Raw genomic sequence first — 27,214 nt, 5'->3', positions numbered from 1 at the left:
CCATAATTATGTATACATTCACAATCAGATGGTTATTCCCATAATTATGTATACATTCACAATAAGAAAGAGAAGGATTTTTCCCACATGTGTACATTCACATTCAGAGAGAGAGAGAGAGAGGATTGTCCCCATGATTATCTGTTCACTTACATTCACAGAGAGATGATTGTTGCCATAATTACGTGTACATCCACAGAGATTCAAGATTCATATGGTTTAATGACTTAAGCAACATATCACCAAGTGGAAAATATGCTTCCTCCCCCCTACCCCCTCCTTCCCTCCCTCCCTCCTTCACATTCACGCATTTCACAACCTTATTCTGCTCTTCATAAGGAATACAAAACAATATCTAACCGTATGTATACGCACAATCTTCGTGGTCGACTGATGAGGTTCATATTTAAGTAACCGGAGGCCATCGACCCGATTTCGTAGTCGGAGAGAGAGAGAGGGAGTAATGTTTGTCAATTTAACTATCTTCGCAATCGATTCACATACGATTCCATCAACGAATCAATGAAACAGTGGCAACATGAATCGCATGGCGGTGAGAGAGAGAGAGGGAGAGAGAGGGGGGGGGGGGGGGCTTGGGGATTCGTTCCCTTAATCAGGTGTCCATGCACAAATGCAGAAGGTGGACCGGAGCGGGCGGGTGGATTGCTACCCGGAGAGGAGCAGCCCTGCCGTGACCCTGACCCGTGAGGCGTGTGAGGCCAGGGGCTGTGAGTTTGATGAGGAGGCGGCCGCTGATAATGACTTGGGTGAGTTGGTGAGTGAGTGGGTGGTGCGTTGTGTTGCGTTGTGTTGTGTTGTATGTTGTTGTGTTGGATTGTATCGTATTGTTTTGTATTGTATTGGATCACATTGTGTGTGAAGCCAGGGGCTATGACTTTGATGAGGAGGCGGCCGCTGGCAGGGCTTTGGGTGAGTGAGTTGGTGGGTGGTGCGTTGTGTTGTGCGGTATTGTATCGTATTACTTTGTATTGTTGTATTGTACTGTACAGTGTTGCATTGTGTGTGAGGCCAGGGGCTGCGAATGTGATGAGGAGGCGGCCGCTGGCAGGTCTTTGGGTGAGTTAGTGAGTGGGTGGTGTGTTGTACTGTGTTGTGTTGTGTTGTGTTGTGCTGTGCTGTGTTACGTTTTGTCACAACACATTTCTATGTGTATAATTCGGACTTTTTCGTGTATGACCGTTTTTACCTCCGCTATTTAGACCAGTCATATTCCGTTTTCGTTGGCGTCCATGCTGGGTATGGTTCTTGCTTCAATAATCAATCGAGCATTGACATGGATTACGGAATCTTTAACGTGTGTATTTGATCTTCTGCTTGCATATAGACACGAAGGTGGTTCAGACACTGGCAGGTCTGCACATATGTTGACCTGCCAGATCGAAACAAAAATATCTCCACCTTAACCCACCAAGCGCCGTGACGTAGTCATAGTTATGGTCACGGCAAAAAACACAGGGACTTTAGACAGGAGGTACACAGTCATGGTCACAGCAGATACCCAGGGACTGTCTTAGATAGGAGGTATATAGTCATGGTTACTGCGGATACATAGGAACTATCTTAGATATGAGGTATATAGTCATGGTCACAGCAGATATATTGGGGCTGTTTTAGATATGGATAGTCAATAAGTTTTACCGGTTCAGTATATTATGCTGTGGTCATGCGCATTTTGTTCTCGTAATACTCTCTCCCGGAAACATTGAAGTCAAGTACGTCTGATAACCGATAAAACCCAACGATATGATTATGATTGTCATTCTGTTTCATTTTCTTTTATCTTCTTGTTGTTATTTTTCCTTCTCCACCACACTCTCATTGCCCATCCCCCCTCCTCCATCCCCCTTCCCCCACCCCCGCCCCCCTCTGCTTCCTTGGCATTATTTTTTTTTTAAATCTCGTTCACACATGTGCGTCAAGGTGTGTCGACGTTTAATCAGATTGCTTTGTATGTTTGCGTGCGTGCGTGTTTGTGTAATCTCTTTGTACGTGTGCGTGTGTGTGTGTGTGTGTGTGTGTGTGTGTGTGTGTGTGTGTGGCTGTCCGTCCCTACACTTATTCCCTCTCCTCGATTCTGTGCTCTTATCAAGTGCCAGAAATCGGTTATTTATTCTTGTCAAGGTCACGGCAGATACATAGGGACTGTTTTAGACGGGAGATACATAGTCATGGTCACGGCAGACACACAGAACTGTGGTTTGGGGGAGAGAGGTAAAGAGTGGGTCAACACTGATCCCTTTCCAAGGTATCCCCTGTTACTACTCTTCGGAGCGCGGCGTGCAGTACAGTGTGAGCCGTGAGGAGGAGATGCCCTGGGGGACCAGGCTGCACCTGGAGGTCAAGGGCACGTCTCCGTTCCGCATGGACTTCATCCGACCCGTCCTGGAAGTCTACATGCTGTCTGACCAACTGGTCAGGCTTACGGTGAGTGAGTCAGTCAGTCACTGGATGGCTAGCTGCTGTCGTTTTGCGTCTGAAGCCTTGGGGGTTGGGTTGGTGCCGCTGTTGGTGTTGGTGATGCTGTTGCTGTTGCTTGTTGTTGTTGTTCTTCTTCTTCTGCTGCTGCTGCTCCTCCTCCTCCTTCTCCTTTTTCTTCTTCTCCTTCTTCTTCTTCATCGTCTTCTTCTCTTTCTTCTTCTTTCTCCACCTCCTCCTCCTTCTTCTTCTCTTTCTCCACTACCTCCTCCTCCTTCTTCTCCTTCTGCTACTGCTGCTCCTCCTTCTCCTTTTCCTCCACCACCTCCTCCTTTTTTGCCCTCATTCTTCTTCTCCTCTTCCTCTTCATTCTTTTGCTCCTGGTCCTGCTCTTCCTCCTCCTCCTCCTTCTTCTTCTTCTCTTCCTTTATGGTAAGCAGACAACTTCATTGTTGAAGAATCTGTTGCATTGTGGTTGGGAAGAAGGGACAGCAAAGAGGTGGGGAGTGGGTGTGTTTTTTTGATGGGATTTTGTTTGGGAATGCCACCGTTTCCATAAAGGCGGATTTGGTTGCTGGTTTTCTCCTTTTGTTCTGGGAGTGGGGGTGCCAATGTAGTTTAACATGGTTTTATAGAAAATACAAATCACTGAAGAAAATAAAGAAACATAACACACACACACACACACACACACACACACACACACACACACACACACACACACATACATACACACTCTCTCTCTCTCTCTCTCTCTCTCCCTCTCTCTCTCTCTCTCTCTCTCTCTCTCTCTCTCTCTCTCTCTCTCTCTCTCTCTCTCCCTCTTTCTCTTTATCATGAAGATCATGTCATATTTAACTGCAGACGCAGAGAAAAGATTTGTTCTGCATACTGATGACAGATGTGTATCTGAGGCAATAAATATACGGAAAACGTCCATCATCGTTCCAAATACTCATTAATCAATCAATAATTACTATCGTTTGTATGAGGAAAAAAAGCATAGATAAAAAGGAGGGGCTACATTTGGATGGTCAAATTCGATGGTGCAATTGTATGATGTGTTCGTGTTGATATGATGGGTTTTGATGTTCAGGCATAAATAATTACTTCATGATTTCTGTGTACTTTAGTATGTGTTTGTATCGATACGGTGTGTGTTGTTACATGCGTAAATATTTATAATATGATTTATATGTACTTTGTTTTCTGTTTTTCCTTCTGTTCCACGTTATCTGTATTGCACCATTTTGTTCTGATCACTTCCTACTATGTCACCAGAGCTTTACAGCTGATGACATTAACTCTTTCCATACGAACGGCGAAAGAGACGACGTTAACAGCGTTTCATCCCAATTACCATCATCAAAATATTGCAAGCGGAAGGCTCTTATACTGAAGAAGTGAATGTTGACAAAGAATACCACAAATCTGACGACGGAAGCCAAAGGTTGGGTCATTCAGACACCCACTGGACATCCGAGGGGTCTGTGTAGAGGAGAAGAGAGGACTGGCCGTACTGAGTGACTTAAACATTTCAGTGTTCAGTGTTCAATTTTCTGTCTGTCAGTCTGTCTGTCTGTCTGTCTCTCGTTCTTTCTCTCCCACTCCTTCTCTTTGCAACTCAAGTTGGATAGTCAATACGTTTCACCAGTTCAGTATATTATGCTGTGGTCATGCACATTTTGTTCTCGTAATTCTATCTCCCGGAAACATTGAAGTCAAGTACGTCTGATAACCGATAAAACCCAACGATATATAATTGTCATTCTGTCTTATTTTCTTTTTATCGTTTTGCTTTTTTTTCCCTTCTCCACCACCCTCTCATTGTTCCCCCCCCCCCGCCCCTCCCCTCAACCGCTTCTGTGGCATTTCTTTTTTCTTTTTTTTTAAATTCTATCTCGTTCTCACATGTGCGTCAAGGTGTGCCCTCGCAGTGTGGAGGTCACATTTTCACACTAATACAATTCTTTTATTTTTCTTTCCTTTTTCCAGTTTGACGATGTATTTGCCTCACCACCGCGCTATAGAGTTCCCCTGCCCCTGGATCTGCCTGAACGTTCAGGGAACAGCACCACCAGACTGTACGAATTCCGGATCACTGACCGCTCCAAGTTGTCGTTCGTCATCATCCGGAAATCCACCGGCACCATCATGTAATGTGTGAAGTGGCTGTAGAGTATATGTGGATGATGCTTGATGTTCATAGTATGAAAAAAGACAAGAAGAAACAGAGTGGAAATTCTTTACAACCTCATGTAAAGTGGGGAAATGAATATTGAGGTTGTGGATAGAGTGTGTGTATATAGGTTGTTAGTGAAAATAAGGGGTGGGGTTGGGGTGGGTTCTGGAAGTGGGTACATGTTTCAAGTCTCAGTTTGTTGAAGAATTAATATCTGCTTAGATGTTTCTTCTCCTTCTTCTCCTTTTTGTTTTTGTTGTTGTTCTTGTTGTTGTTCTTCTTCTTCTTATCTGCTTCTTCTTCTTCGTCTGCTACTTCTTACTCTTTAACGAAACAAAAGCTGTTGTTTCCAGTGTTGAGGAAAAAAACAACAACAAAGAAACGTTAGATTGTTAAAACATCCGCTTTCTGTTTCAAAAGAAAGTCTTGATAACACAGCTTTTACGAAATTAGTGTTCTTTAGATATCCAACTTTGAATGTTTCTTCTCATGAATTGCAAAGTATGTTTCTGACATACATGTGCTTGAGTATCACACTGGTGTAAGGAATCGGGGTGTTTTAACCACTGTTCCCCACCCGCTGTTCCCAACTGTCCAGATTTGACACTGGTGTCGGAGGACTGGTGCTGTCGGAGCAGTTCCTGCAGCTGAGCAGCAAACTGCCGTCTGCCAACGTGTACGGCATGGGAGAGCACTCCCGTCCTACCTTCCGACGTCAGTTCAACTCCCCCAATGCCTGGCCCGCGTTTGCCCGTGATCAGCCCCCGGGGGTGAGTTTGGGATTGTGGAGGGAGGAGTTTGAGTCTTGATCATCATGCCCGTCATGCCAGTTGCCGTGTGGAATGATGGCCCAGAGGTAACGCGTCCGCCTAGGAAGCGAGAGAATCTGAGCGCGCTGGTTCGAATCACGGCTCAGCCGCAGATATTTTCTCCCCCTCCACTAGACCTTGAGTGGTGGTCTGGACGCTTAGTCATTCGGATGAGACGATAAACCGAGGTCCCGTGTGCAGCATGCACTTAGCGCACGTTAAAGAACCCACGGCAACAAAGGGGTTGTTTCTGGCAAAATTCTGTAGAAGAATCCACTTCGATAGGAAAAACAAATAAAACTGCACGCGGGAAAAAATACGAAAAAATGGGTGGCGCTGTAGTGTAGCGACGCGCTCTCCCTGGGGAGAACAGCCCGAATTTCACACAGCGAAATCTGCTGTGATAAAAAAAAATACAAATACAAATGCAAACACAAATAATGTTGACAGTGTCACAGAGCGTTAGGTAACAGGTTGAAAAGAAATTGTATTGTACTGTATCGTATTGTGCAGTGTTGTGTTTGTGTCCTGTTGTAATGTGTAGTGTTGCATTGTGTTTTTTTGTATTGTATCTTATCGTGTCGTATCGCATTGTATTGTGCTGTATTGTTTTGCATTGCATTGCATTGTATTGTATTGCATTGTATTGTATTGTATTGTATTGTCACAACAGATTTCTCTGTGTGAACTTTCGGCTCCTGTTCCTGTGGAGAGTGCTTCGCCATTGTGCAGCACCGCACTGGGTTTTTTTCCTTTCTTTCTTTGAGTTTATGTGTGTGTGTGTGTGTGTGTGTGTGTGTGTGCGCACGCGCGCCCCTGTGTGCATGTGTGTGTGTCTATGCGTTCGTGCGCGCGCGCACGTGTGTGTGTGTGTGTGTGTGTGTGTGTGTTGCTGGGGGTTCTTTTTCGTGCGGTAAGTAATTACTGCACACAAGACTTGGGTTTATCGTTTCATCCAAAGGACTTGCATCCACACCACCACCCAAGTCTTGTGGAGGGTTCGGAGAAGTTGAAAAAAAGTATTACGTTTGACTTTGTACGAGAATTTGGAGGCATTGATTTGGAGATTTTGAACTGACATTTTTGTATTTTATATTGGTGATGTGTATAGTCTCTTAGTTTTATGATTTGGTTGAAATATGTGGTTTCGTTTGTGTCACAAAAAAACGATTTTTTAAACACACATACACGCACACATACACACTTATGTATGTGTCTATATGTATGTATGCATATATATGTATGTGTGTGTATATATATATATATATATATATATATATATATATAGTTTGGTCCTTGTGTTCTGCTAGGCATGCTCCAGACCAATAGATTCTACTAGTCTTGAATCAAACGCTATCCCCGAAAATGGAGTCTGGCTGCCTGCATGACACAGTGAAAACGGTCATTTACAACAGCAATAACAACAAAAATAAAACAAACAAACACACACACACACACACACACACACACAAAACAATGAAATAAAATAAACGATAATACAAAAAACCAAAAAAACACCTCCAGCTGATATGGCTGAACGTCTGAGTTCAATAGCCTAAAAACACAAAAGTAAAAAGGGAAAAAGAAGAATTGAATGCTAATTTGGGCATGAACGTTTCATTCTGCTGTTCCTTTTTTCCTGTGTGCGGCTGTCCAAAGGATGTAGAAAAACAAACAGGAGATTTCTTTCTTCTGCATTTCAAAGGAAGGTTTTATTTGTAATGTCAATGAGTATCAATTTTTTTTAATCTCTGTGAAAACTAACTGCTGGCTCAAAGCGGCAATCGGCTCAGTCTGCTTGAGCAACATTTAATGGTGTGTGTGTCTGTGGGAGTACGTGTGTGCGTGTGCATGCATGTGTGTGTTTGTATGTGTGTTCGCGCGTACGCACGTATGTGTGTGTCTCCCTGCGTGTATATGTGTGCGTGTGCTTTCGGGAGTGTGTGTGCGTGTATGTATGTACGCGTGCGCTCTCGCTCGTGTGTGTTTGTTTTTGTGTGTTTGTGTGTCCGTGTGTGTGTTTTCACGCACGTGTGTGTGTCCGTGAGTGTGTGCTATCGCATGGTGTGTGTGTGTGTGTGTGTGTGTGTGTGTGTATCTTCAGGGCAACAACAACCTGTACGGGGTGCACCCCTTCTACACCTGTGTGGAGGACGACAAAGGAAACACTCATGGCGTCTTCCTTCTCAACAGCAACGCACAAGGTCAGTGGAGGCCGATGACAGTGACTTTAATTGGTATAACAAACTGTGGGCATTGATCCGATAGAGAGCACTTACCGTCACAAAAAGGACAGGACTTATTCGATGGTAAGCCTTATACATCACAGGAATATGATAGGTTGTTAGAGAGCATTTCGCGTCAACAACAACAACCAGTCGTAGTTGTTTCTCAATAGAGACCATTTCACGTCTTCTAAAAAAAAACAACAACTGATGGGCGTTGGTTGACAGAAAGCATTACATTTTTACATTTTTGCTCTCACCAAAAAATAATGGACTTGGTGGATAAAATGATTTTCGCGTCACGTTGTTCTATAGAGAACATTTTTCTGTCACACACACACACACACACACACACACACACACACACACACACACACACACACACACACACACACACTCACACACACACACACACACACACACACACACGCACTCTCACTCACTCACTCACTCACTCACTCACGCACACAAATAATAAAATGAAATAAAATAATAGGCGTTGGTGGAAAAAGGCCATTTGACGTCACTAAAGAAACGGTAGGCGTTGGTAGATATACAACATTTTATTTCACCAAAACATAATAGTCGTTGGTTGATAGAGCATTTCTCGTCACCAAAAACGAATAACTTTGGCCGACAGAGAGCAAATCCCGTTCCGAAGGCGCTGTTCAGAAGAGAGCATTTCGCGTCACCAGAAAATGATTGGCGTTGGTTGACAGAACATTTCGTGTCACAAAAAAGTCGTTGGTTGATAGAGCATTTCGCGTCACCAAAAACGAAAGGCTTGGTCTTTAGAGAGCAATTCGCTTCACCTAAAATTGATAGGTGCTGGTCGATAAAGAGCATTTCTCGTTTCCAGTTGGAGTGTTAAACTGTCAAGTTACGCCATTAATTTCCTTTCCGTATACTGTCTTCTTCCTTTTTTTTCCTTACAGCATTCATTTCCTCCACTCATTTTAAATGGCAGAATACGAGTTCAGCCCCGGCCCCATGCTGACGTGGAGAACGATCGGAGGTGTGCTGGACTTGTTCCTCTTCATGGGACCCAGCCCTGAGAACGTCGTGCAGCAGTACACCCAGGTACCGGCACCGCCATGACTGCGGGGCACTTGTTTCGTGAGACTAGCACACAGAGGCACACACACACACACACACACACACACACACACACACACACACACACACACACACACACACACACGCGCACACACACACATGCACACACACACACACACACACACACACGCACACACACACACACACACACACACACACACACACACACGCACGCACACACACACACACACACACACACACACACACACACACACACACACACACACACAGCAGTACACCCAGGTACCGGCACCATCCCACAACAATCACCTGTCGTGTGTGTACCTCACCATTCCACAGCAATCAACGAAATTACGAATGCCTCATCATCCCACAGTAGTCACCAAATGTGTGCATACATAAACATCACATAAAAATCACCAAGCGTATATGTATGTCACCATCGCATAACAACCTCCAAACGTATATATGTCTCACCATTTCACAACAGTCACCAAACGTATACAGTGTATGCCTTGTCGTCCCACAATAACCACCAACTATGATTTATTAATTCTTTTTCACCATCCCACAACAATCACCAAACGTATATACGTCTCACCATTTCACAACAATCACAACCACAGCAGTCACCAAACGTGGTAATACTTCAGCATCCCACTATCGTCGCCAAGCACACCACCATCCAACAACAATCAACTGACGTATACCTATACCATACCTTCCCACGACAATCACCAAACATACATCTCTACCTCACCACCCCACTGTCGACAGCTGATCGGACGACCCATGATGCCTCCCTACTGGGCGCTGGGCTTCCAGCTGTGTCGCTATGGTTACAACAGTCTGGCCAATCTCCAGAGAGCTGTGAACAACACCTTGAAGTACAACATTCCTCTGGTGAGTTGACTCTGTTGGGCTTCCGTTAATATTTTGATAAGCTACGATGTTAAAATCATGTAGGTTGAGTTTGCATATTAAATTGGTTAACTGTGATAAGAGTATGGATATTCTTTTATTAGCATGTGATGGAATTTTGGTTATTCCCGCAGAAGACTATGATGCCAGGGTATAGTTATAAGTTTTGGGTGAACTTTCATCATGAAAAGATGCCTTTACTGTAGACTGTAATGAGTTTATTGTTGGTCTGGAAGTTATGTGTGGGGAGGATGGTTAAGACATTTGTCTGCCAATACAATGTCCGTGAATCCCGGTCTCACCCTTTTTTTCCCCCGAAGTGCGACTGGAAAATATGACTGAGCTTCTAGTCATTCAGATGAGACGATAAAGCGAGGTCCCGTGTGCAGCACGCACATCGCCCCTTGTGTCCCACGACAAGAAAATACAGTAGAAGAAATTCCACTCTGATTGGTACACAAATGTACTATGAATGTATTCACGGCCTGACTAGCGCGTTACTTAATGTTGCTGGTCAGGCATCTGCCCAGACGATGTGATGTAGCGTTTATGGATTTGTCCGAACACTATGAGTCCTTGAGAAATTGAAACTGAAAGCTCCAACACTCCGTTTGGTGACATTGGAGGAACTATGTCAAATGTTCTGTGGGTAAAACCATGGTGAGGTTAAGGTTGGATTTTGTAAAGATAATGAAGTTGTGATGTTATCCTGAAAGGCTGTGATGGATATTTCCTTATATAAAATTTGAAGGAGTTAGTGCATTTGTTTGGTAATCTGTGACGGAGCTACAAAGTTTCATTCTTCTTCCTCTTCTTCGTCCGTGGGCTGCAACTCTCACATTCACTCGAATGTACACGTGTGGGGCTTTTACGTGTGCGACCGTTTTTAACCCCACCATGTAGACAGCCATACTCCGTTTTCGGGGGTAACGTTCCATTGAAAAACGGATGTGTTATGTTATTGCATTTAGGGGCTGGTTATGAGGGTACGACATTCTTGTGATAAACATTTGTACAAATTTAGGACATTTCCTTTCATAAACGTTGAAGAGGTTAGCGTATTTGGTATGGTAATCCCCGGTGCGGTTGGAATGTTCCATTGGAAAACCAATGGAGCGTGAAGATGCCACCGGGAATCCAAGATAAATTTAAGGACATTAATGTTATTTGACATAAATGTCAGCTGTCAACAACTATTACGAATCCTGGTAAGAGAAAAGAAAAACAAACAAGTAATCTTGGAGTGAGAACGTAACCACTTTAGTGGAGGTATTTCACGTAACGTCATAAGAAGTTGAGGACTTGGTCGAGCTCGTGCGTGTTTGTGACATGTGAAGACTGGGCCACCAGCATTTGCTGGTGAGATTCCAGTGGTTGATGTTATTGATTTGCTTTGGCATATTTTTTTTCCTTTTCCATTAAGGTTCTATTGTCTCAACAGATTATATTTCAGGATTACAATTAAAAAGTATTTTCACACATATATGGAACATTACAATATTCAAAACATTCTTCTTCTTATTCTTCTTTGTAGTAGTAGTAGTAGAAGTAGTAGTAGTGTTTTTGATGTGTTTTTTGTTGTTGTTGTTGCTGCTGCTGCTGTTGCCGCTGTACATCTTGTTTTTTTTAATTTTTGTTGATAGTAGAAGTAGGTAGTAGTATCGTCATTTTATTTGTCATCATCATTATGATGTGTGTGCGTGTGTGTGTGTGTGTGTGTGTGTGTGTGTGTGTGTGTGTGTGTGTGTGTGTGCACGCGCGCGCGTGCGCGTGCGTCTGACAGGATGTTCAGTATGCTGACATCGACCACATGGACGAGAGGAAAATCTTCACTATAGACCCGGTGAATTTCGGAGGCCTCAGTGAGTATTTCGACACCCTGAGAGAGGGCGGCATGAGGACCATCATCATTCTGGTGAGCGTTTGATTTGTTTTGATGTGCTGTTGTTGTTGTTCGTCCATCATGTGTGTGTGTGTGTGTGTGTGTGTGTGTGTGTGTGTGTGTGTGTGTGTGTGTTTCAGTATGGATATATGTGAGAGACAAAGAGAGAGAAGGAAAGAGAAAGAGAGGAGGAGAGTAAGAGGATGCGAATGCGGTTCAAATATTCATTGGTAAGCAATGTATTGACACACAAGCCATGTTTACCGTTTATCATGACTTTGGAGGGGTTAATTTTATGCCAATCTGTAGTTGACGACACTTTTTTTTCTATATCAAGGTTTTTACCGTTGTTGCTATATGACATCCTGAAGAATATAAACGGACTCGAAAACGAAGGTTTTGTTGGCATACTAAAGGTTAAAAGGTTAAAGGGCCTATTTTCTTCTACGGTCGTCGGGAGATTGAATTCATATCAGTAAGGCAAAGACCAATCTTCCGACGTTTTAACCTTCCCCAACCGAAGTCAGTGCTCACCTGGGTGGGATGGCAATGGCGGAAATCGAAAGTAAAGTGTCTTCTTCTTCTTCTTCTTCTTTCCGTTACACGACCCACATCGTTTTAACATCGACTTGCCGATGACTCTGTCGTGGTTCATGCATGCTGGGTTTTTTCGTGTCTCCACAATCCACCGAACTCTGAAATGGGTTACAGGATCTTTAACGTGCGCATTTGATCTTCTTCGTGCATATACACACAAAGGGGGTTCAGGCACTAGCAGGTCTGCACATAATATGTTGACCTGGGAGATCGGAAAAATCTCCACCCTTTACCCACCAGGCGCCGTTACCGTGATTCGAACCCCGGACCCTCAGATTGAAAGTCCAGCGCTTAAACCACTCGCCTATTGCGCCTTTCCCAAGTGCACAACACTGTGCCGAAACAGGTCCTCGAACACTGATCTCTGGTGAACACTGGATCGGAAGATAGGATCATTTATTCATTAGTAGGTCATGGCCCGTCATGGAGGAAGGTGCATGGACACACAGCCCATTACAGAATATTTTCCGTACGTGTCAACGGACATGTCAAACGAACTGATTTGAAGTTCGAATCATACTGTTTAGACACTGCATTTTCTATAAATTTCAATGTGTCATACATAAGGAAATTTTCGAATTCTGAACATCTTTCTCTAACCGTAGTCATCCACTTACGTCATTAAAGAAAACCTACGGATGTCGGAAACGTTTTGACGGGTAATTGTGTGTGTGTGTGTGTGTGTGTGTGTGTGTGTGTGTTATATCGCTTGTCGAAGTGGACAGGACAAAATGCAATTCCTCTTCCTTATATTCATTACATAATGGACGAATGCAATAGCTGTCATCGAATCTTTTACAGAATGAACGAATTGAATTTCTGTCATAAAATTCTCAGTATCTAAAATACATACATACAAAAAAAAAAAAAAAAAAAAAAAAATATATATATATATATATATATATATATATATATAGAGAGAGAGAGAGAGAGAGAGAGAGAGAGAGAATATTGTCGTGACCCACGCACACATTTTTCTAATGTCTGTAACAGGATCCTTGCCTCATCAGCAACCAGTCAGACTACGAGCCCTATGACGAGATGAAGAAAGCAAAAGCCAACATCCGCTGGCCTGTTAATTTCGATATACCGAATGGCAGTGCCGACACTGATGACTCCATGTTCGGATATGTAAGTGTCTGGGTCTGTCTGTTACTCTACTGAACCTGTTTGTTTGTTTGTTTGTTTTCTTTATTGATTTTTTTTTCTGTGCATCCGCTGGCCTGATGATTCTGATGTGTCGTTAGGTTGTGTCCTAAATGACGTTTCTATATTTTGATACTTGAGTAAGATTTGAAACATCTGTCGTTGTAATTTATAGCATTTTGGTAATCTAGGTTGTTGGTTTTCTACTTCTTTGTTTTTGGATATCTCTTCATATCTGGGAACCATTAAGCATATATATCATGAAATAAAGAAAATAAAAGAATGAACAAATAAACGGATGGGCTTTTTTTCTTTTTACTCTTGGATAGTCTTTTTTTTTAATTCTCGGGCATGAAATCCTAAAGAAATTAAAAGACTGAATATCTGGTTCACCAACGACAGTATAATGTGAGTTGAAACATTATTCTAATACTTATCTGAAGTCCAAGTATCATTTCAAAGTTGGTCATAAAGAAGTATCACACATCGAGGAAGAAATGCCCTTTAAAATCCCAAATACTACCAAAAGTAATATGTTTCTGGTTACTTTTGCCAAACCCATCCGACGAAGTGATTGTGAAACAAAAAACGTGCTAGCGTTTTGTGTAGAATAACGTCTCAAGATAAGCAGAAAAATAGCAACAAGGAATGACGAAGGGCTTAGAATAGCAAACTTTAAAAATGCATATCTTATCTCTAAAACTGACATAGTTAAAACATGGAAATCAAATCACAATTTGAAGAACATTTACATCATTAGATATCCTTTCCTAAGAGACGTTAAACTTTCATGGTACAGATTTTATGACACCAAAGAATGTGAAGAAGTTTTGGTTACATAATTTTACAGCTGTTCTGAATAATGTACAACCAAATGTAGTCCTTAGTTGCTAGCTAAACCTGCTGTATTTAACAAGAAAATTTCAGTTGGTGGCCAAACTATAAAACGCACACGACTGATAAAAAGAAGTGATAAAAGTCATGTTATGTTAAACGTTTCAGCATAGAAATAAAACTTGATACGTCATTAGATGCAACTATTGCTTTTAAGACTGTGTATTCGGTGCAGGAGGGTGCGAAATGTAACTTTATAACACTGGATTCAAAAGACCTCAGTCGAAACTGCTGTTTGAAATGGAGTCAAAATGTTGCATCAGAATTACTCGGAAAGAGGCCTTTTTGAAAATGCATAAAATAAAAAAAATGTCAGGCTGAAAAAAAAGCTTATGACCGAGTATGGCATAGCAGACTGTTACTTAAGCTGAAACAAATTGGTCTGTCGGGTCATGTTTATGACTATGTTAAATCCTTTTTAAGTGGGAGATATATAGTGGCAAAAGTGGGAGTAACTTTATCAACCTCTAGGCCTATAAACATGGGAATCCCGCAGGGTTCCATTATTTCTCCATTGTTGTTCAACATTATGCTTTATGATTTACATACATGTTTTTCATCATCTACCAAGCTGACTCAATATGCTGATGATATTGCTATATGGATTCAGACATCCTTGAGGAAAAGGACAAGCCTACATTACATAAATTATGTACAGAAACATTTTCAGGGTGAACTCGATAGACTGAGTAGCTATATGCAATCTAATGGTTTTGAGTTTTCTGTAGAAAAAACACATTTGATCCTCTTTAATAATGGTTATAATCCCAGCAAACTACCACGTTTTTTTTAGGAGGACGTGAAATACTTTTCAAGTCGGAAATCAAATTTCTTGGGATCCTATTTACTTCAAAACTAAACTGGAAGAAACACATTGATTCAATGGTGACTAAAGTAGTTAAAAGTTTAAATTTCTTAAAAATTGTAAGTCACTCTCCTTGGGGACAAGACTCCAAAATTCTTTTACATTTAGCGACATCTCTCGTAAGATCAAGATTGACGTACGGTCAAGAAATTTTCTTTTCTGCTCCGCCGACGTTCCTAAAGAAGCTGCGAATAATTGACAGTAAAGCTGTGAAACTGGCTTTAGGGGTACCTGTGCATACTAAGACCTCAGAAGCCTATAAGCTTGCGGGTATTCTACCACTAGATGAAATCAGAAAATTAAGTTCTGCTAAATATATTGTGAGATGTACAGCAGTGGATGATTTTGAGGAATTAAATATTAGGTCTGATATTGATTTTCCAAAAAATGCTCAAAATAATTCAAATCTACAAACCATTCGCACATATGTGTCAGATATTTTAAATTCTTCAGACATTGATCTGCATGATATGGCACCTCGTGTTCTGGTGCCAACTGTCCCTCCCTGGGAGTTAACAAAAGCAAACGTCAACATATGTGCTTCTGACACAACAAAAGGAGAATCTCCACATATAATAGCAGCATCTGTCAGAATTGAATTAGAAGAAAATTTTGATTATCATTTAAAAGTTTACACTGATGGCTCGGTCCTGGATGATAGCAGTGCAGGATCTGCTTTTGTCATTCCTGACCTAAAAACAGAAAAATCATATTATTTACGTAAGGGACATTCAATTTTTACAGCTGAATTGGTGGCCATCCTTATGGCTTTAAATCATCTTGTTGATATACCAATCATAATAAGTAATATCGTATTTTGTGTTGATTCTCAATCTGTCTTAAAAGGTTTGCTCCTTTTTGAGAATAATCAAAGAGAAGATTTATTTTTTGAAATTAGGTATTTATTGCACTCCCTATTTGTGAAGGGTACAAATGTTGATTTTTGTTGGATACCATCCCACACTGGATTCCGTTATAACGACCAAGCAGATAGGGCAGCAAAAAGGGGAGCAAAAAATCATATAGATAGTATAAAAGTATATTGCCCATTGTCATACAAGGAAATAAGCAATATACTAGAAAGAGACTTTTATAGGTGCTTGAATTCAAGTCTAAAACTTCGTCAGTTGACTCTCTCAGACTTTGGTCCGATTCGCAGACCAATTCTGAGCTTAGCTCTCAGACTATTATCAAATTCATTACGGACCAAGTATTGTTCTAATGTCAAGTGTATATGCTTTAATAACCTGACAATTGAGCATATAATTTTTCACTGTAGCTTGATGAAGCCTTTTGTACACGAAAGTGTGTCTTCACAAGTGACTGAGAACGTTGATGTTTTTGACTTTTTGCATTCATTATCAGTTGTTTCGCTTGTCAGTTTAACGACTTCTCTTTTACGAAGTCCTTTAAGTAATTTCCTGTAACTGTATTTAGAGGGTTTTGTTTGTTTGTTTGTTTGTTTTGTTTTTCTTTCAAATTTCACCCACATTTTTACCCTCATTTGCCCAGTTTCCCCCAACCCTCCATTCATCCACATCTCCCACCCCTTCTAACCGATAATACACAGGTGTATTCATAAATACTTTTACAAAATGTCTTCAATCACCGATATGTGTGACGGGACATTAAACAAAAATTCCTTCCTTCCTTCAGGCTGAAATGGCTCCAGGTTCGAATAATACACATGATACATGCAAAAAACACAGTTGTGAAAGAAACGAAAGTTGTTGAAGATGATCGATGCACATTGTGTGTCGATCAAAGAGATTCAAACGAACAATTTCTTTGAGATGTGAATGTGTTCAGCATTTCTAGTCTGAATTACAAAGAGTACTAAATGAAAAGTGAATCTCGTCCCTCAACTTGAACTTACACAATAACATAATGATACGGGTTCTAAGTTCAAACCGATACAAAACCTAATTTCATCATAGTGTAAGCTCTATTCTATATATTTAGATGTAAAATGAATAAAATGAAGCCACACATTTCTGCTTTCCACTGGGAGTTGAAATACATGCTCTGGTCATATCTTATAGCTGTTATATTGGTGGTTTTGTGTGTAGGTGTGGCCCAAAGGCAAGGTAGTGTTCCCGGACTTTTTTAAGAGCGAGGCACGGAAGGTGTGGAAGGACCTCATCGTGAAGCATCACAAGAACCTGACTTTTGATGGGCTGTGGATTGTGAGTAGTGTGTGTGTGTGTGTGTGTGTGTGTGTGTGTGTGTGTGTGTGTGTGTTGACGTGATCTTCAAGTGCGTCAGTCATGATGCATTCCAGGAATATGTCAAAAAGTATAGGAGACAGAAGGCTGCCCTAATGGGCTCCAACCGAAGTATGGAACCGCTCTCCAATAGCACCCTGTGTGAGTGTCGCTTTGGAGTATAATTGTTAGATGGTGGTGATAGGCTTTTGCCCGATGTTAATCTTATTTTCACTGTGGCCCATAGTGCTTCCTGTCAGACTCTGTCGAACACTTTCTGGAAGTCTATAAAGATATGGGACTTCTCTCTCTGGTGTTGGAAGTGTTTTTCGCAAAGGTTAGATAGCTTAAAGATCTGTTAGATGGTAAGTCGCCTTTTGCGGAATCCAGCAATGATGGTATCTGCTTGTGTTTATAATCTGTTCACAATGATTTTGAACATTACTCTGCTAGCATTGCTGATAAAAGTGGTGGTGCGGTAGTTCTGACAGTGTTGTAGATCTTTCTTGGGGAGGGTTGTCATTATTGAATGAGTCCATGGTGTAGGCCATTCGTCTGTTTGCCAGATTGTGGTGCAGATACATGCAGCCTTTCCACATTTCAGCGACTTCACTGCCGCTACCCCCTTCACCCCCCGGCCCCCTCCCTCCAGGGAGTTTTGGGAGGTCATCCTCATTTGATGAATCCTGCACTATGAGTGCACTTGGGTCTCCCATGTCGTGTTTCTTGTAGAGGTCAGAGCAGTATTCACTGCATCTTTTAGTGTTGTCTTTGTCCTGTTTTAGGCAATTGCCGTCTTTTTCCTGGTTGGTGCTAATTTTACTTTGTTTCCTTATGATCATAGCCCTGTGTATTATTACACACTTTAATTGATTTTGAATGGAATGGAATTGATTGATTGTTTTTACCCAGGACATGAACGAGCCCGCCAACTTCGGCACGAACGAGGAGAAGCCGTGGAACTGGCCCGAAGACGCCCGACCTTACTGGAGCCTGCAGTGCGACAACAACCGCTGGGATGAGCCCGACTACAGACCCTGTAAGATGGTCCTCACTGAGGTGGTGTGGTTTTAATCTCTGTGTTGCGTGCTTAATCGTGTCAGGGTTGATGGAGAAAAAAAAAGTTTGTTTCAGAGGAAAGACTTGCTCAATTGTCTGGTGCTATCTACGTGTGTGTTAGTGTAGGGGTTTTTGGATCAGGTTTTGAGTTCTTGTCTGGAATTCTGCTTTTGAGTGATGGTTTGGAATTCCGGTCTGGAATTGTGGTGTGGAGTTCTGATTCGGAGTTCGGTTTGGAATTTAGTTCGGAGTTCTTGTTTGGAATTCAGTTTTGAGCAATTTGGAGTTCTGCTTTTGGTTTCGTGTTCTTAATGTCCTGTGTATAGCAGATTTTGTCATTGTTGTTGTTTTCTTTAATGAATTAAAATCTTATTTCCTTCAATATTAACCTCTTGTGGAGAAAGATGATTTTTTTAATTAAAGCTTTTTCACCGTTATGTCATGGAAGGTGTGCAAATCATGGTGTATATAAAAGATATGCATGAGATGTGTTGTTTTTTATTCCATCGTAATATATATGGGTTATTGTTGTATTTTGTTGCGCGCGCACGTGTGTGTGTGTGTGTGTGTGTGTGTGTGTGTGTGTGTGTGTATGTGCACGCGCGCGCTTGTTTGTACGTGTATATTCAGTGGCAGCCTACCTGTACGACACGAAAGACAAACGCAAGCGGATATCGGACAAGACGCTGTGCATGAACGGCGTGCAGGGCCAACACGACGAGTACAGACACTATGACGTGCACAGTTTGTATGGCTGGAGTCAGACCCCTATCACTTTAGAGTGAGTGTTCTCTCTCTCTGTCTTTCTCTGTCTCTATCTCTGTCTCTCTCTCTCCAAGACACCGATTTAGATCAGCATATTTGTCCATGGCCCTGTAGCCGAAACTTGCAAGAAAATTCAGGAGAACTCATTTCACAACTTTTCGCGCACTTCTTCTGATTGTCAAAAAAAATAATCAACCATATGCAGACAACATATAAGCTCAGTATGAAGACAGTATGTTAACGTAAAGCTGGGTCTCTACCCATTATTGCCGGCTACAGTGTTAAGATATTGTGCTAAATCAGATTGAGTTATATTCACATTGCGCAAGTTTTGTTTGCTTAATTCGTCAAACGTCTTTAATGGAAATCCAGCTGTATAGCTTGTATGGTCTTCGGCACACAAGTTAGGGTCCAGTCGAAGTTTCGAAGCAATAAGGCTCTCCAAATAATAGTAAAATATTTGCGTTCATTAAACCACTGCGCCACTCGCGGATTCAAGCGATAAAACTGGTGTGGAGGTATACATTTTGACGTCATTTTCTCGCCTGGTGAGGGTTGAAAACTTTAAAAGTTCGACAATAGTGAAACAACTTTCTCTGAGTTCAAGGTCGAACTCTTGAGCTGGAAATTTTCATTGGCCAATCGTCACATGCAGTACATGCAGTCACGGGTAGAAATGCAGTGCTATGTGGTGGCAGTTGCTGCGTTCATTTCTCTGCCATATAGGTAGTCTATGTTTCTTTTTTTTTTTCTTTCTTTTTTTTAAACTCCAGTTTGTCTCTCTATCAGCAGCATTAGGCAGACAGCTGTAGACGGAGTTTTCTGGTTAGCTGTGGCCTCAAGCGCCGATTGGTTGTGGTGATCAGGATCCCGATCCTGGGATAAGGATTGTGACCACTGGGACATAGAGGGAAAAAAAACTAAAAAAGATTCAGTGTAATATCTCGAAAAGCAGCAGCAACCGTACTGATATATTTCTATGGAACTTTGTTGACACATCCTCTTCGGGATCCAGGTCCGCTATTTGTCAATGCATGTATCACGTTTAGAAAATATCGAAAACATCAGTTGAAAAAAATATCTCCAAGGTGTGGAAAATATAAGCATTATTAAAATCATATAACATTTCGGCGGTGGCTGCAAGAATGCGGCCAGCGGAGTTTCCTCATGTTCCTGTTCATTTGGGTTTGTGTCTTTGCTTCACTTTAGGTCAGCAAGAGCAGCGACAGGGGAGAGAAGTGTGGTGATCACCCGCTCCACGTTCGCGGGGAGTGGAAAACACGCCGGACACTGGTTAGGGGACAACACCAGTATCTGGCCCCATCTGAGAGAATCGATCATTGGTCAGTATTGTGCTTATCGTCATCGTCATCATCGTTATTAACATCGTCATGATATTCCACTGTACATTCCCAGCCTCTTCCCATTTGAGCCCATAGCACGCACATCTATGGCTAGGTGCTGGTCATGCCCCCCCCCCCCAACCCTCTTCCCCCTCAAAAAAAAGTAAAAGAAAAATAATAAAATAAAACAAACAAACAAATACCTCTGATGGTGCTTGGGGTGAGCCCTGTCAGTGTCTTCAGTGTCGGCAGATTTATGGGGGGGGCTGTTGTTTGAGGGACGTGGCGGCGGTCTCCACTCTGGGAGGGACGCTCACTCAGTCTGGCTCCGCGACTGAGCCATTATTGTCGTTAGTAGGGGGGTTAGTAGGTGGTGTCCTAAGTACGTTGAATCAGAACAGGGACCCCCACTGAACACCACCGAAGTGACTCGGCAGCAGTGCAGGGTCTCCTCTGTTGTGTGGCCTCCTGGCGACCTAACATCGATGGTTCCCTGCGGACTGCCGACGCTGGAACTGTAACGGACGAACCCGGGTGTGGCTGTGTATGGAGGAATCTAAATGAGCGGCGTGGGAGTAATGCCACTGAAACGGTGCAGATGGTGGGGCAGCAAAAATCAACAACAACAACAACAAATTCTGATGGGATTCGAACTCGCGTTCTCCCACTTATCAGTCCCCGATACTAACCATTACGCCACTTCGGCTGTTCAACCTCCTTTCCCTTTTCACTTACAGTCATCAAACTATAAACTATTCGAAGATTCTCAGTTTCAGTTTCTCAAGCAGGCGTCACTGCATTAGGACGAATATTATATATATACGCCACACCACATTTGCTGGGAAGATGCCTGACCAGCAGCATAACCCAACGCCCTTGTCAGGCCTTGAGCGCATGCATATGTATTTGTGTACCTATCAGAGTGGATTTCCTTTCCATAATTTTGCCAGAGGACAACACTTTTGTTGTCATGGGTTCTTTTTTCAGTGCGTTAAGTGTGTGTCGCACACGGGACCTTCGGGTTTATTGTCTCATCCGAATGACTAAGACGCTCAGTTTGATTTTCGAGTCAGACTTGGGAGAAAGGGCGAGGGCTGGATTCGAACCCAGACCCTCACGAACACTGTATTGGCAAATAAGCGTCTTAATCATTGTGTCACCGTGCTCCCTTAGTTTGTCAGTGACGTGGGAATTCATTGCCAATTGTTTTTGTTTCATGGCTAGGTATAGGGTTGCAGTTAAGGAACATGACATAAACGACAACGCATAAGTACCTGAAGCGAGGGATATAGAAAATAATGCAGATTATTGATGGAGACTGGGTGCGTTCGTTCTTCTTACTGTCTGCATAATTATTGTTAACGCATTCTGATGGCGTTGTGTTTCAGGTATGTTCGACTTCAACCTCTTTGGAATTCCATACGTAAGTAGTGAAGGCACGAGCCTCTGAGTCTGTTTCCTGTGTTTGTAGGTAGAATGTAAATAGTGTATGATTAACACGTGTTCTTGAAGGTGATAATTTTCTTACGCTGAACAAACTGTACATTCCAGTTCAAACACACACACACACACACACACACACACACACACACACACACACACACACACACACACTGACACACGTGCGTACATGCATATGCATGCATATATATTGCTTGACACTTGTGCACGTGTATGTGCGTGTGGATGAGTCGGTTAATGGGTTTGTGTTGTTCAGTTCAATGAGTGTTCTACATAAAAATAAATCTACATTCAACAGAGGATGTAAACTATGTGTACTTGTGGACATTCGCATGCACACACTCGCTTATGTGCCTACGTGTGTGTGTGTGTGTGTGTGTGTGTGTGTGTGTGTGTGTGTTCATGTCGTGGGGGGTGGGGGGATTGAGGGTGTGGGCATTTGGTAAAAGATGAATGCAGACAAAAAAATGTGCGACATTCCTCATGTTATTTTTCTTGCCGAAAGGAATGTTCGTGGCGGCTTAGCCAACAAGTCATCATTCGTTCATTTCACCCTGTGCAGAGAAAACGCACGTGGCCACACTAATCTCACGTTGTTGTGGGTTTTTTTTGTTGTTATTGTTGTTTGTTTCCCGATTTTTACTTTTCCTGTATCCACCTACATTGGAGCTGACATTGATATTTTGGGGGTTCTTCCGAAACACCACCACATAAAAATGCATTTACATTAAAATGAAACGGAGCAATATGGTAATATAGGTAATAACAACGTATAATGAATGGTCTTAAACGCTTATCATAACACACCTGTGTAGGCCTTGCTACATTTTTATTCCAAAAAGAATATAATTATGTCCTACAACAAACAACTGAGGCAAAAAAAAAAAAAAAATTCAGAATGAATACTTTCTACAAGGCACACTCTTTCTCCTCCAAAAATCTGAGCGTCGAATTCGAGCAGAATGGGGATATGACTCTCTGGTTTTTTTTCTGTTTCTTTTTATGCTTCTACTGCATACAGATTGGAGCTGACATTTGCGGGTTTTTCCAAAACACCACAGAGGAGCTGTGTCTGAGGTGGATGCAGCTCGGGGCCTTCTATCCCTTCAGCAGGAACCACAACAGCATAGGTTTTAGAGTAAGCAGAAGTTCTGTTGTTCTTTTGTTGCTTTTTTTTTTTTGTGTGTGTCGTTTTGTTTTTGTTTTTCATTGGCTTTTTTTTGTTGTTGTTGTTGATTTTTTTTCATGTTCTTTCTTTCTTTCTTTGTTTTGGCTCACGTGTACGTTGATTTTAACACACAACATGAGTCTGGGTATTGATGATGTGTGTCCATGTGTGTGTGTTTGTGTGTGTGTGTGTGTGTGTGTGTGTGTGTGTGTGTGTGTGTTGGGGTAGCACTTTCATTGTTTTTTTTTTTATAATGTCTTATCACGTAATTGTATTAAGTATTGTAATATTAAAGAGCATTGTTTAGGTCCTGTGATGTATGGTAACATATATGTCGAGTGTTTTGTTGAGTACGATGCTTTTTGAATAAGTCAGTGTTTGGATGTCTGAGCAGGGATATGTGTTTTTTTTTGGTGTGTGTTTTTTTTTTCTTCTTTTTCCTTCTTTTTTATTTCTTTTTGTTGTTGTTTCTGTTGTAGAATTCTGGAAATAATAGTACTTGCAAGAAGAAGAAGAAGAATAGATCAAATATATCTACGTCGACCAAACCAGCGAATTGCACTTATGAGCTGCATAATAAATCATACAAAAAACACAACCTGCAATGTGATAATAGTAATGATACTACTACTACTACTACTACTACTACTACTACTAATGATAATAATGAAATCAACAACAATAACAACAACGATGATGATGATGATACTACTGCTACTACTACTGCTACTATTTCTACAACTACTAATAATAATTCTCCTTCATTCTTGGGCTGCAACTCCCACATTCACTCGTATGTATACTAGTGGGCATTTACGTATATGACCGTTTTTACCCCGCCATGCAGGCAGCCATACTCCGTTTTCGGGCGTGTGCAAGCTGGATATGTTCTTGTTTCCATAACCCACCGACCGCTGACAGGATCTTTTAACGTGCGTATTTGATCTTATGCTTGTCGTATACACACGAATGGGGGTTCAGGCACTAGCAGGTCTGCACATTATCATGTTGATCTGGGAGATCGGAAAAAAAATCTCCACCCTTTACCTACCAAGTGACGTTACCAAGATTCGAACCAGGGACCCTCAGATTCAAAGTCCAACGCTTTAACCGTTCGGCTATTGCGCCCGTCACTAACAAAGATACTAATAATAATAAGTAAGAAGAAGAAGAAGAAGAATGATGAACTTTGTCATCACAGGACCAGGATCCGGGTGTGTTCGGGGACACGGTGGCTGACGCATCACGTGAGATCCTGGAGACCCGCTATTGGCTGCTGCCTTACCTGTACACGCTGTTCTTCCAGGCGCACACACTGGGCCACACCGTCGTCAGGCCTCTGCACCACGAGTGAGTGATAGTGGCTGTGTGTGTTGGGGGTGTGGGGGATTGGAGGGGGAGACTGGGAGGTTGGGGTCTTTGTGTTTGCTCTCTGTGTATATATTGCGCTGAATCTATCAGTTTGCTCTCTGTATATATATATATATATATATATATATATATATATATATATATATTGCGCTGAATCTATCATTTTTCAATTCAATGAGAGTGGTAGAAAAGAAAGAAAAAACCCCAAAAAAACAAAACAACAACAACAAAAAAACAAGAAAACAAGCACCCAGAATGTGACCTGATGTGGCTTTTTTCTCAAACGGCAGAACGCTGAATTTAGCGTGTGAGAGACACAGGGATCAATTACCCCTCATCTCCACTTTCCTTCTCCCCCCCCCCCCACTCCCCCCACCCTGTTAAAGTAGATGTGGTGTTGCGCATATGGATCAGTCTGCACGGTTTGACACCACCTTGAAAAATACTGAAACTGAAACAAACCCATGGTGTGATTTGTAATGTATGACACCTCCTTGAAACAAACTGAAACTGAAAGAACCTCTTGGAGTGATTTGTGATGCCTGACACTTCCTTGTAACAAAGTGAAACTGAAACCAACTCTTGGTGTGACTTGTGATGCCTGACACCTTCTTGTAACAAACTGAAACTGAAACAAACTCCTGGTGTGATTTGTGATGCCTGACACCTTGTAACAAACTGAAACTGAAACAAACTCCTGGTGTGATTTGTAATGCCTGACACCTCCTTGTAACAAAGTGAAACTGAAACAAACTCCAGGTGTGATTTGTAATGCCTGACACCTCCTTGTAACAAAGTGAAACTGAAACCAACTCTTGGTGTGACTTGTGATGCCTGACACCTCCTTGTAACAAAGTGAAACTGAAACAAACTCCAGATGTGATTTGTAATGCCTGACACCTCCTTGTAACAAAGTGAAACTGAAACCAACTCTTGGTGTGATTTGTGATGCCTGACACCTTGTAACAAAGTGAAACTGAAACAAACTCCAGATGTGATTTGTAATGCCTGACACTTTCTTGTAACAAACTGAAACTGAAACAAACTCCTGGTGTGATTTGTGATGCCTGACACCTTGTAACAAAGTGAAACTGAAACAAACTCCTGGTGTGATTTGTAATGCCTGACACTTTCTTGTAACAAACTGAAACTGAAACAAACTCCTGGTGTGATTTGTGATGCCTGACACCTTCTTGTAACAAACTGAAACTGAAACAAACTCCTGGTGTGATTTGTGATGCCTGACACCTTGTAACAAAGTGAAACTGAAACCAGCTCTTGGTGTGATTTGTGATGCCTTTATATACTTATATTTTAGATGACCACCGTACTGCGCGAAAAAAAGCCAGTAGTGCGAAATGAGCGTAAAGATATTTCTTCACTAATGTTGCTCTGCAAACTATTAGTTCGTTCAAAGAGGCAAGCATGTTTTGTACCATAATGTTTCACTCAGTATGAAGACTTGCTTAGGTTTGCTGGGTTTCTTTGTTGTTGTTTTTTCCAGTGAACAATATATTTTTTGTGGTCTTGTTTGTTTTCTTGCATGTTATGTTTCATATCCAGTCAGCCCTTTTGACTTTGGATTGACAAAAGCACACATAACTCGTATGTTATGAAAATTGCCATACCTCTGTGTGTGTGTGTGTGCATGTGTGTGTGTGTGTGTGTGTGTGTGTGTGTGTGTGTGTGTGTGCAGGTTTCCAATGGACAAAAAAACATTGGGCATCGACCGTCAGTTTCTATGGGGTCCTGCCCTCCTCATTTCCCCCATTCTTGAGAAGGTGAATGAATGATTATTTGTGTATGTGTGCGTATGTGTGTGTGTGTGTGTGTGTGTGTGTGTGTGTGTGTGTGTGTTTAAGGGATGGAAAGATAGATCTGTACATTTAACGGTAAACTGTTTCCGTTGACAGTCACAGATTCTTTCTTCTTTTTTTTTTTTCTTGATGATTTTGTAAAGTCTGCTACACATGTTTAAATATTCTAGAGGAAGGATGAGAGGGGATAAAGTGCAGGGAAAACAGTGAGTGTTAAAAAAATACCGACGTTCCTGCCTTAAAATTATAGTGTACCACAGGATTGTCTAGTGTCATAGCCTGTGTTTTGTGCGGTTGGCTACTTGTACGTTTTTGTGTTTTGTTTTATTTATAATTTCAAATAAGAGTATAACCTCATCCGTGTATTTGAATTGTTCAGTGTGTGTATGTGATCCTTATGACTTCTGTCATATGGACCTTTATCATGTATACCAAACAATTTTTTTTTTAATGAAACGAAAACATAAGGAAAGTGAACAGATTGCATATTGATGATCATATACGTGTTCAAGTATGAAACAAATCTTTAAAGGGAAAAAAAACCCGCCAGTTTAGTATAATGAGGATATTCATGTACATTTCTGTGTTTGTGTCTTAGAAATGATTGTTTAAAGAAAAGAAAAGAAAAACAAAAAGAACTAAAATTAACGCGTTGGTTACGTAGTATATACATATTGCATAATGATGGCTTTATACGTGTTTTCGTGTCTGCCTTTAGACAATGAACCTGCGAAGAAACAAAAAATCGACATGAAAGTAAGCAGATTGCAGTACATCAGTGGTCTAAACATGTTTCAGGGTCAGACTGAACTCCAGTACTATCTTCCCGAGGGCCGATGGTACCACTTCTACTCTGTGAGTCTGGTGCTTCAGCCCTGTTGATAATTGATATGTTTCTAGCTGTGATAATATTTTTTATTGTATATCTGATGGTCTGTTAACTGCTGTTGTGTAACGTAATCCGATATTTAACGCATGTTGGAAAGAAAAGA

General features: G+C 41.7%; 1 protein-coding gene across 3 annotated transcripts in view; it reads left to right on the top strand.

Moving 5' to 3' along the window:
- Window positions 1-27,214, top strand: part of LOC143295297 (putative maltase-glucoamylase 2) — a 59,508-nt gene that overhangs the window by 22,010 nt on the left and 10,284 nt on the right. For all 3 annotated transcript variants that reach the window (XM_076606919.1, XM_076606920.1, XM_076606918.1), the window contains 18 exons: window positions 638-767; window positions 2,267-2,445; window positions 4,432-4,592; window positions 5,217-5,388; window positions 7,532-7,631; window positions 8,620-8,732; window positions 9,507-9,632; window positions 11,434-11,565; window positions 13,123-13,260; window positions 17,104-17,220; window positions 18,151-18,277; window positions 18,928-19,078; window positions 20,272-20,405; window positions 21,794-21,828; window positions 22,888-23,004; window positions 24,236-24,384; window positions 26,102-26,186; window positions 27,021-27,077. In XM_076606919.1, coding sequence (XP_076463034.1) covers window positions 638-767; window positions 2,267-2,445; window positions 4,432-4,592; window positions 5,217-5,388; window positions 7,532-7,631; window positions 8,620-8,732; window positions 9,507-9,632; window positions 11,434-11,565; window positions 13,123-13,260; window positions 17,104-17,220; window positions 18,151-18,277; window positions 18,928-19,078; window positions 20,272-20,405; window positions 21,794-21,828; window positions 22,888-23,004; window positions 24,236-24,384; window positions 26,102-26,186; window positions 27,021-27,077 — 2,223 coding nt within the window. The remainder of the gene's footprint in view (window positions 1-637; window positions 768-2,266; window positions 2,446-4,431; window positions 4,593-5,216; window positions 5,389-7,531; window positions 7,632-8,619; window positions 8,733-9,506; window positions 9,633-11,433; window positions 11,566-13,122; window positions 13,261-17,103; window positions 17,221-18,150; window positions 18,278-18,927; window positions 19,079-20,271; window positions 20,406-21,793; window positions 21,829-22,887; window positions 23,005-24,235; window positions 24,385-26,101; window positions 26,187-27,020; window positions 27,078-27,214) is intronic.

Source organism: Babylonia areolata, chromosome 20, assembly GCF_041734735.1.
Source record: "Babylonia areolata isolate BAREFJ2019XMU chromosome 20, ASM4173473v1, whole genome shotgun sequence".
Classification (NCBI taxonomy): domain Eukaryota; kingdom Metazoa; phylum Mollusca; class Gastropoda; order Neogastropoda; family Buccinidae; genus Babylonia; species Babylonia areolata.
The sequence above is the reverse complement of the archived record's forward strand: the minus strand, read 5'-3'. Positions and strand labels throughout refer to the sequence as shown.